The sequence below is a fragment of the Crinia signifera genome, chromosome 19 (genome assembly GCF_055691185.1).
Source record: "Crinia signifera chromosome 19, ASM5569118v1, whole genome shotgun sequence".
NCBI classification, from domain to species: domain Eukaryota; kingdom Metazoa; phylum Chordata; class Amphibia; order Anura; family Myobatrachidae; genus Crinia; species Crinia signifera.
This window is the reverse complement of record NC_139226.1, coordinates 84352940-84363830: the sequence shown is the minus strand read 5'-3', so window position 1 is coordinate 84363830 and position 10891 is coordinate 84352940. Positions and strand designations below refer to the sequence as shown.

Sequence of the window (10891 nt, the reverse complement as noted above, 5' to 3'; positions counted from 1 at the left end):
ATGGACCTCCAATTAATAAAGAGCATGCCCTTGCATGGTGACTCGCTGGGTCGGCACATTTTACCAATCCCAACTGGAGGACACGTGAAAAAAACAAAACATGACCAACTCCTCAACTTTTTCATGTGTTGACCATTGCCACATCGACCTTTTGCTCGTGTCGACCCTTTGTCAGTGTCGGCCAGGTGCATGTTGACATCTGGATTCCCTTATTTCCCCCTGGCCAGTGATAATGATTTCACCCCAGACCCAGTGCCATGGGGGTCCCTGAGCAGCCACCTGGGTCCACACGGGGTATCACCCAGTCAGGAGCCCTGGGCACTGCCAGCATCCCGCGCACAGAGGTGACCCAGCCCCTCACTGCCCCCCACTGTACGACTGCTGCTCTGCCAGCCCCCTCCTGCCCATGTCTGCCCAGAGGAGGGAGGAGCTGAGTCGGGTGCCAGCAGCAGCAGCAGCCGGTGAGTCCTCGGAGAAGCCAGGAAGGGAGGATGCAGCCGCTCAGCCAGTGCATGTGTTCCGCTGTAGAGCCGGGGAGGCTGGGGCCAGCCTGATCCAAGCCGCCGGGAGACGGAGACCTAACTAGAGCCGGGCAGGGGGAACCACAGAGCCCGGCAGGGGGAGCCACACTCACTCCATCTCTCCTCCGCTGTGATGCTGATGCTGCTGCCGGCGATGGGAGCATCTCTCCGGCTGGAGCTTCTGCTGACCTGCGTCCTGCTCTGCGGCTCAGGTAGGACCCGGGCGGGTTGTTACTTTGTTTCAAAGTCATTGTGTCCGGGGGCAGAGGCTGCGCTTTGTGTGGCCGGGGCACTGCCGCCTGCTCTCTGTGTCTATAGGTGTGTATATATAGGTGTGTATATGCTGCTGTGTATGTGTGATATACTGTGTAAGGTGTTACACTGTACAGCCCCAGCCATTGCCCTGTGCATGGGTCTGAGGGGGACTGTGCAGGGGCAGGGGGGGTGCAGCGGGGTCACCTGTTGGCATGCACCAGGAGGCTGCTGGGTGCCAGGTGGCAGCAGCTGGATGCTGACTTATACTGTGTGTCTGGGGGTCCCTGTCTGGGCAGAGGTGACTGGACCAGACCGCTGGCTACATGATATACACAATGCATAAGCAAAGAATGAAAAATCATAAATAAATAAATACTGAATAATAAAAATTGAATAATAAATATTAATTAATAATCAAACTAAATAGATAAATACATAGGAAGATAACTTTTTGGAGCAGGTCATTTTGTATGCCTGGGGAAAAAAATATACATACACCCCCCTTCCCTCCCCCAGTAGAGGGACTGTAGCAGCAGAACTGGTTAATGTGGGGCACTGTGGGGTGTTGCTGTGACCCGGTAATGGGATTACTGTGGGATGCTGGAGGAGAGCAGAATACAGCAAGTGCAGGGGGGTCAGGCACAAGTTCTGTAAATAACGCCAAGTTCTTCTGCCTGCTGCCGGGAGACAGGTGCTGACAAAGGGTTGTGGACAGGGAGGGCAGAGGGCTCTACTCTGATGTGTGACATTGTTATCCTGGCTGACAGGCCTGCACACAGCCATTACATACAGGTAACAGGCAGTGGCGGGGAAACATGTCTAGGTGATCCTGAGATTCTGACATGCTGAGGATAGATAGAGACAGTGGTGTGGGCATTGGTGATAACTTCACAAGCTGTAGTGCCATGCCAGCTGTGTCAATTGATGATAACATACCCTTCTGTACTGTCATGCCAGCTGTGCCCATTGATGGTAACATACCCTGCTATAGTGCCATGCCAGCTGTGCCCATTGCTAACATACCCTGCTATAGTGCCATGCCAGCTGTGCCCATTGCTGATAACATACCCTGCTGTACTGTCATGCCAGCTGTGCCCATTGCTGATAACATACCGTGCTATAGTGCCATGCCAGCTGTGTTCATTGCTAACATACCCTGCTATAGTGCCATGCCAGCTGTGCCCATTGCTGATAACATACCCTTCTGTACTGTCATGCCAGCTGTGCCCATTGCTGATAACATACCGTGCTATAGTGCCATGCCAGCTGTGTCCATTGTTAACACCCCCTTTTGTACTGCCATGCCAGCTGTGCCTATTGCTGATAACATGCTGTGCCCATTGCTGATAACATACCCTGCTGTACTGCCATGCCAGCTGGGCCCATAGCTGTTAGCATACCCTGCTGTACTGCCATGCCAGCTGTGCCCATTGCTGATAACATACCCTGCTATAGTGCAATGCCAGCTGTGCCCATTGTTTATATACCCTGCTATAGTACCATGTCAGCTGTGCCCATTGCTGATAACATACCCAGCTGTAGTGCCATGCCAGCTGCGATTGATGATTACAAAAGATGCTGTAGTGCCATGCCAGCTGTGCCCATTGCTGATAACTTACCCTCCTTTACTGCCATGTTAGTTGTGCCCATTGCTGATAACATACCCTGCTGTAGTGCCACATCAGTTGTGCCCATTGCTGATAACATACCCTGCTGTAATGCCATGCCAGTTTTACCCATTGCTGATTCCATACCCTGCTGTAATGTCATGCTAGTTTTGTCCATTGCTGATTCCATACCCTGTTGTAGTGCCACGCCAGTTGTGGCCATTGCTGATAACATACCCTGATGTAGTGCCATGCCAGCTGTGCCCATTGCTGATAACATACCGTGCTGTAGTGCCATGCCAGTTTTACCCATTGCTCATTCCATACCCTGCTGTAGTGCCATGCCAGTTGTGGCTATTGCTGATAACATACCCTGATGTAGTCCCATGCCAGCTGTGCCCATTGCTGATAACATACCCTGCTGTAATGCCATGCCAGCTGTGGGCAGCACAGTAAAGGTGTCAGTAATAAGAGAATGGTTATACTGGAATAAAGCAGCGGTGCCAGCTTGCACAGCCTGCCGTACAGCATCTCTGCTTATTAGGACAGAGAGAATCATGTCCTCGATTCCAGCTCCCCACTGTCTGCTTTCCCATCTTTAGCGGAACGATGGTTTATCATGCAGAGAACTCGCAGTGGGGCTGAGAACCTAGCAGTACTATCTAGTTATTTGCCCGTTCTGTGCCACTTGCAGCTCATAGGCGGTTGCGTTACCCTCTCTGCTTGTGCATATGGCTATACAGTATGAGAGTACAGTATATAAACATGTCAGCTGCTTGTAAGACCTTACACCGGTCCTTGTTTACGAGTAACTGTACCGTGGTTGATGGTGAAGATGTATAACTGTGATATAAAGGTTTATCCTCTCAGTAACTTCTCTCTATGTCAGTGTCCTCGGCTGCCACAAATGATGGAGACTTAAGCACTGCGAGATTTTGGCCTTGAGACCCTTTTGATAAGTTTGGTAAATTGGAATCTGAAATGCCTGCCTGGACTCCAAGCCTCTGCCAGGCCGCTCCCGGTTCGGAGACTGTTGTCTAGGTCTGCGTAACGTGTGACTGATATCTCGCTACCAACTTAATTACGACAACCTGTCAGATTCTGCATCTCTGGCTATTATTTTACACATCCAAAAAAAAAAACCTGCCAGATTAAACCTGTCTTCTCCATACCCGTCTGAGGCAGACGGGCTAAAATCAAGTTTAGTTTGATGCTGACACTGGAAGACAGGAATGAATAAGTAACATTCTTCCCTCTCAGAATGGAGATTCGCTTCTTTCTGTATAAATCCCATTTAGCTTGGCTTGGGATTTCACACTGAGTAACAATGTTTCTGATCACCTCCATATGTATAATGAACTGGGAGGGTGCATAAAGCTCTCCGTGGCACAGGTGTGTGTGTGTGTGTGTGTGTGTGTGTGTGTGTGTGTGTGTGTGTGTGTGTGGTAAGTTCAATGGACACATCCAGGGTTGTGTCGCTTATAGACCCTTTTAACCTGGACTGCGCTCTGTGGCCTATGTTTACTATGATTGGAGTTCTAATTCAGACGGGATGTTGCTATGGGTAACCAAACAAATTATATCAAATTATCGTCTAGAAGGTGCTAAATAAATAATAAGTAGAATCTGGTTGGTTGCTATGGGAAAATCCCATCTTCAATAAAACTCACATCTTAAAAAATGAACCCCCTATCTATTATCTTCTAGCTAAATAAGAAGTATTGGTTACCCATAGCAACATCCCATTTGAAATAGAACTCCCATGTTAGTAAATGTACCTCTGTGTCTATGGAAGTGATTCATTGAGTCCACGTAACAAAGGCGCTGCCCAGGTGGTCATGGGATAAAGGCAGAGAAGTAACGTGACTGGCATGGAGTCGGTGTGTGCTAGGTGGTGCGCTGTTCCCCGTACATTATAAAGAGATAAATATAACTACGCCTGCTGTCCCCCGAAGGGAAAGAGATTGGAGCTTTTTTGTGATCACTATGAATAAATCATTTCCTGCACATCCCTGATAGCAGCTGCTGGATGTCAGGCAGCCCGGGCACTGCCACTTACCCAACTATAGAGAGATCTGGGGGTGACATGAGGGGACTTGTCACTACTGTATGTGTCAGTGATATTATCTCACCTGTTTGGCAGTGTCGGTGGGATCAGCGATGTGTTCATCTGTCTGTGGTCAGGCCGGGTCACTAGGTTTCTGGGTACTGTAGGTGTAGTTATAGTGCGGGTATTGGAGCCAGCACAGAGGACTGAGACCTTCACCCGTCAGTCAGCAGTTATAGCGGAATCACCAGTCACCAAAGTCACTACTGCAGTAGCCACATTAAGGGGGGCATTTACTAAGATGAGAGTTCTATTTCACATAGGATATTGCTATGGGCAACCAATCAGAACCTACTTCTTATTTATTTAGCACCCTCTTGAAGATAATAGATAGTATCTCATTGGTTGCCCATAGCAATATCCCATCTTCAGCAGAACTCCCATCTTAGTAAATCTACCCCTTAGTGTGCCATGTTGACTGACATGGTCCAGCATCAGGTGAGAGCATGACCTACACAGGTAACCTGGTTCTGTAACCGTTGATGCCTGTATTTTTTGTCCTGTGCCAGGTTTGGTCTGTAGGAGTTATTGGGCTGTAAGACCCTCTGCCTGCCGCATGTAGAGATGGGGGAACGATTTGCTCATTAGAGTATCTTGGAATCGGTTGTTTGTATTTTTCTTCTCAATTTAAATATCATTATTATAATGTGCTACCCAGACATCCCCTTATGTTACGTTCCAGGAAAGTGCTGATGATATATTAACACTGCTCGCTAATGACTAGAATATGCCTCACCTAGAAATGGCTAGCATTATTATTATTGTTATTATTAACCTTTATTTCTGTAGCGTCAGCATATTACGGAGAATTATTAATAATTTGCCTCAGTTTTTGTCCCACAGTGTCTCAGGGCTTAAGCTCTGTACACACAGACAGACAGCGGGAGAGAACCACAGCACTGCAAAGCAGCATTGCTAACCACTGTGCAACCATGCCACGCATATGAGCATAGAGATCTGTCACAGTCACAGTCCATAAAAGGGTCTGTAGAATTTACTACACCTGTTTGCTTTTACTGCACAAGAAATAATGCTGCTGGTGGACGGTCTGTGTAACTGCACTGGAATCTGGTCCCAGGACATTAGAGTATGACACCTGCATCAATGCTACAGAACACAGGGGATACTGGTCCGGTGCTGCAATATCAGTTAGCGGACGGTACTGGGACTGGAGGGGTGCTGGACACTGGGACTGGAGGGGTTCTGGACACTGGGACTGGAGGGGTGCTGGACACTGGGACTGGAGGGGTGCTGGACACTGGGACTAGAGGGGTGCTGGATACTGGGACTGGACTGGAGGGGTGCTGGACACTGAGAATGGAGGGGTGTTGGACACTGGGAATGGACTGGAGGGGTGCTTGACACTGGGACTGGAGGGGTGCTTGACACTGGGACTGGAGGGGTGCTTGACACTGGGACTGGAGAGGTGCTTGACACTGGGACTGGAGGGGTGCTGGACACTGGGACTGGAGGGGTGCTGGACACTGGGACTGGAGGGGTGCTGGACACTGGGACTGGACTGGAGGGGTGCTGGACATTGGGACTGGACTGGAGGGGTGCTGGACACTGGGACCTGAGGGGTGCTGGACACTGGGACCTGAGGGGTGCTGGACACTGGGACTGGAGGGGTGCTGGACACTGAGACCAGAGAGATGCTGGACACTGGGGCCGGAGGGGTGCTGGACACTGGACCTGGAGGGGTGCTGGCGTTAGAATGGAAGCAGGCCCCATTCCGTGAGCTCAGACACTGTAGCCGTTTCCATTTCTGTTTGGATATGAAATGAAAAATGAGAGTAATATTTATATCCAATGAGCGCTGGTTAGACAGGCCCATCAAATATACTAAGCATTTGTCTTGGCTCTTTAGCAAGTCTGGAAGTGGGAAACCTGCACAATTATAGGTCTATTTATTAGGCAGCGTCCATGTAGTTTAGGTAAAAGTAAGTATCTGGGCTCTTTTACAAATTGACTGACATTTTGAGATTTTGGGGACACGTCCTGTGTTACACGAAGGCTCCAGAACATAGCCCCCATTATTCTCACATGAGACTGGGCCAATTTCCTAAGCTCTGACCGCTTCGGTTGCGCCATCTGATGGTGACGTTAGGCGATCTAACTCCATATAAAGAGACAGAATTATTATTTTTATTTTGCTGAGGCCTGATGATAGGAAGGACCCTGGAGAATGAACAGTACAGGCTGCTGTAATCATCTGCAGACTCGGTAACGTATACTTAGAACATTAATGGTGTCAGGCAATGAATATCCATATATTAATTGTGCTAGAAACATAACTAACATAGGCTGTGTATCACTATGGAGGCTGTGTGTCACTATATGGGATAAGTGTCACTATATGGGCTGTGTGTCACTATATGGGCTGCGTGTCACTATATGGGCTGCGTGTCACTATAGAGGCTGTGTGTCACTATATGGGCTGCGTGTCACTATAGAGGCTACATGTCACTATATGGGCTGTGTGTCACTATATGGGCTGTGTGTCACTATAGAGGCTGCGTATCACTATATGGGCTGCGTATCACTATATGGGCTACATGTCACTATAGAGGCTGTCTGTCACTATAGAGGCTGTCTGTCACTATAGAGGCTGTGTATCACTATAGAGGCTGTGTGTCACTATAGGGGCTGCGTGTCACTATATGTAGAGGCTGCGTATCAGTATAGTGGCTGCATGTCACTGTAGAGGCTGTGTGTCACTATAGGTGCTGCATGTCACTATATGTAGAGGCTGTGTATCACTATAGAGGCTGCATGTCACTATATGTAGAGGCTGCATATCACTATTGAGGCTGCGTATCACTATAGAGGCTGCATGTCACTATAGGGGCTGCATGTCACTATATGTAAAGGCTATGTGTCACTGTAGAGGCTGCATGTCACTATAGAGGCTGCGTAACACTATAGAGGCTGCGTGTCACTATAGGGGCTACGTGTCACTATATGTAGAGGCTGCGTGTCACTGTAGAGGCTGTGTGTCACTACAGAGGCTATGTGTCACTACCGAGGCTGCGTATCACTACCGAGGCTGCGTATCACTATAGAGGCTGCGTATCATTATAGAGGCTGCGTATCACTATAGAGGCTGCATGTCACTATAGGGGCTACGTGTCACTATATGTAGAGGCTGCGTGTCACTGTAGAGGCTGTGTGTTACTAAAGAGGCTGTGTATCACTATAGGGCTGCTTATCACTATCGAGGCTGCGTGTCACTATTGAGGCTGCGTGTCACTATAGAGGCTGCGTGTCACTATATGTAGAGGCTGCATATCACTATAGGGGCTGCGTGTCACTATAGGGGCTGCGTATCACTATATGTAGAGGCTGCGTATCACTATAGGGGCTGCGTGTCACTATAGAGGCTGCATATCACTATATGGGATAAGTGTCACTATAGAGGCTGCGTGTCACTATATGTAGAGGCTGCGTATCACTATAGAGGCTGCGTGTCACTATAGGGGCTGCGTGTCACTATAGAGGCTGCATATCACTATATGGGATAAGTGTCACTATAGAGGCTGTGTGTCACTATATGTAGAGTCTACGTATCACTATAGGGGCTGCGTGTCACTTTAGAGGTTGCATATCACTATATGGGATAAGTGTCACTATAGAGGCTGCATGTCACCATATGGGCTACGTTGGTACAGTCTCCTATGTAAGCAGACAAGTCACTGCAAACCATGAATGCCAGAATAACAGCAACTCCATGCTTATAATATAACGTATTGTGTGATTGGTGCTATACAGAAGTATTGTATTATCTGTCAGGATGTAGTAATACTCCGCACAGATCCATGGTCCTTATCCCCAGCCATGCGCAGGTCACATCACTCAGCAGTGCTGCGATATAGGGCTGGTGTACAGCACAGAGCACATTAATGGAAGCAGCCAGGTAGGAGAGGAGACACGATCATCGAGGTTACCAGAGTATCTGTAAGATGCTGCCGGTCCCCATGCATACATGCCGTGCATTAGCAGCTTTACAAACAGATGCTTTTAGTAATGGATGAGGGTAACAAACACTAATAATACCATCACTTTCTGCCAACGTTGAACTTTACAAATTATATATAAAAGTCAATGGGTGACTCTGTTACACAGAGAGTAGAGCTTAGGAATGCCGGTCTTCCCAATGGGCAGTAACAATGATGGCTGCAGAGCTGGGAATGCCCGTCTTTCCAATGGGCAGTTACAGTGGCGGCTCCAGAGCTGGGAATGCCTGTCTTCCAGTTACAGTGGCGGCTCCAGAGCTGGGAATGCCCGTCTTTCCAATGGGCAGTTACAGTGGCGGCTCCAGAGCTGGGAATGCCTGTCTTCCAGTTACAGTGGCGGCTCCAGAGCTGGGAATGCCCGTCTTTCCAATGGGCAGTTACAGTGGCGGCTCCAGAGCTGGGAATGCCCGTCTTTCCAATGGGCAGTAACAGTGGTGGCTCCAGAGCTGGGAATGCCCGTCTTCCAGTAACAGTGGCAGCTCCAGAGCTGGGAATGCCCATCTTCCAGTAACAGTGGCGGCTCAAGAGCTGGGAATGCCCGTCTTCCAGTAACAGTGGCAGCTCCAGAGCTGGGAATGCCCATCTTCCAGTAACAGTGGCGGCTCAAGAGCTGGGAATGCCCGTCTTCCAGTAACAGTGGCAGCTCCAGAGCTGGGAATGCCCATCTTAAAGTAACAGTGGCGGCTCAAGAGCTGGGAATGTCCATCTTCCCAATGGGCAGTAACTCCTGGCGCCTCCAGAGGAGGGGCTACAGCACATATACGGGGTACCGTTGATATAATACCCCCTATCATAATATATTATATATATAGTGTCCGGAAACCCCCTTCTGAAAATCCTGCGTTTGCCCCTGATAGGGGAGCCACACCCACTGCCATTAACTTCCATTCCAAACTGAATTACTGGCTGTTGGTGTGGCTCCCCACTTTGAATTTGAACTGTGCTGCAGCCCCTCCTCTGGATCCGCCTCTGGCAGTAACCGACCTCAGAGGGGGAGGTTCCCGGAAGCTGGGCTGCAGGTGAGTGTTAGAGACCAGACTCAGTCATCATGTAAGCCCTGGCTTATACTAGCGTAGGGAGCTGTGACGTGTACGACAGTTGCCATAATATAAATAACTTTTGTCACCTTTCTACCTCTGTGACAGCAGCTCGCTGGTTGCATTCGTGACCTCTACGGAACCAGAGCGGTATTCTCCAGCTTGTTACACTGTGTGTTGTGCGTGCTGTCACAAGCCTGTGTGTGAGTCCCAATTACAGGATGACATAATAACAGTTCCATTCCCAACAAGATAAAAACACATATTGCCCCTCGGTGAAAAGAAAATTGATGCCGTCGCTCACAAACTGTGATCTCTCTCCTTTCTCTTTTTCCATTTTTTTCCTTTGCATTCATCCGATTTCATCCCACTTCCTCCCCCTTTGTACAGGGTTGCAGGCAGAGTGTGTCAGAAATAGACAAGAAACGGAAAGAGAGATAAAACAAGAGATCAGATCAAATAAAAGGGAATGGGCAACATGGAGAGAACGATGATGAAAAGGAGGGGACGGTGAGCACTGGGGCTTCAATAGATGCAGGGACAGGTAAGACAAAGGAGCCTGGAAGATGCAGGGAGGAGGCATCGCAGCAAGAGGCAGAGAGGTACAGAGAGCCACCGAGAGAGAGAGGTACAGAGACATCCGGGTAGAAACAGATGTATCAAGCTTCAAAAAGTGATAAAATGGAGAGTGGTAAATAGCCAGCCAATCAGCTCCTAACTGCCATGATACAGGCTGGTTTTGAAAAATGCAGGTAGGAGCTGATTGGCTTGTGTATAACTAACTCTCCATTATATAACTTTTTTTATACTTTATACATCTGAGAGAGAGAGTTACAGAGAGAGAGATAGTGAGGGACAGAGTGATAGAGAGATGGAGAGATTCAGATAATGAGAGAGGTACAGAGAGAGAGAGATACAGAAAGAGACACACAGAGAGTGAGGTACAGCGAGAGATATACAGAGACAGCACCAGGAGTAGCAGAGGAACCAGACCCATTATCAGAGTGCTGCCGTGGTAGTGGGATGTGACCTGTCACCACCGCGCGCTTATTACTGAATCACTGTATTAATAATGAATAATATACATTAGGCAAGATCATCAATATTAAGCGTGTCACTCGCTGGTAAATGGGACGTTGCATTTAATGGATAGAGGCGCTCAGTTCTGTCGCAGCATCTGGGCCCTCCACGCCTCCTCACATCTAATTAGAGTCAGGGCACAGTCCTTGGTGTCACTTCCCCACCCAGCACCTCACATCCTGCAGTATACAGACACCTGTCCGAGGGGCTGAGCCATTGTTACAATGGGCTGCATGCGCTCGGTCTAGCGGCCTGGAATTAAATTAACTCT

At 48.8% G+C, this 10891-nt stretch overlaps 1 protein-coding gene across 2 annotated transcripts in view; it reads left to right on the top strand.

The window, feature by feature from the left end:
• The first annotated feature begins 411 nt into the window (after positions 1–411).
• KIRREL3 (kirre like nephrin family adhesion molecule 3) overlaps positions 412–10891 on the top strand; it is a 603038-nt gene continuing 592558 nt past the window's right edge. For both annotated transcript variants that reach the window (XM_083162831.1, XM_083162830.1), the window contains exon 1: positions 412–733. In XM_083162831.1, the coding sequence (XP_083018957.1) occupies positions 655–733 (79 nt within the window). In that variant the 5' untranslated portion in view covers positions 412–654. The remainder of the gene's footprint in view (positions 734–10891) is intronic.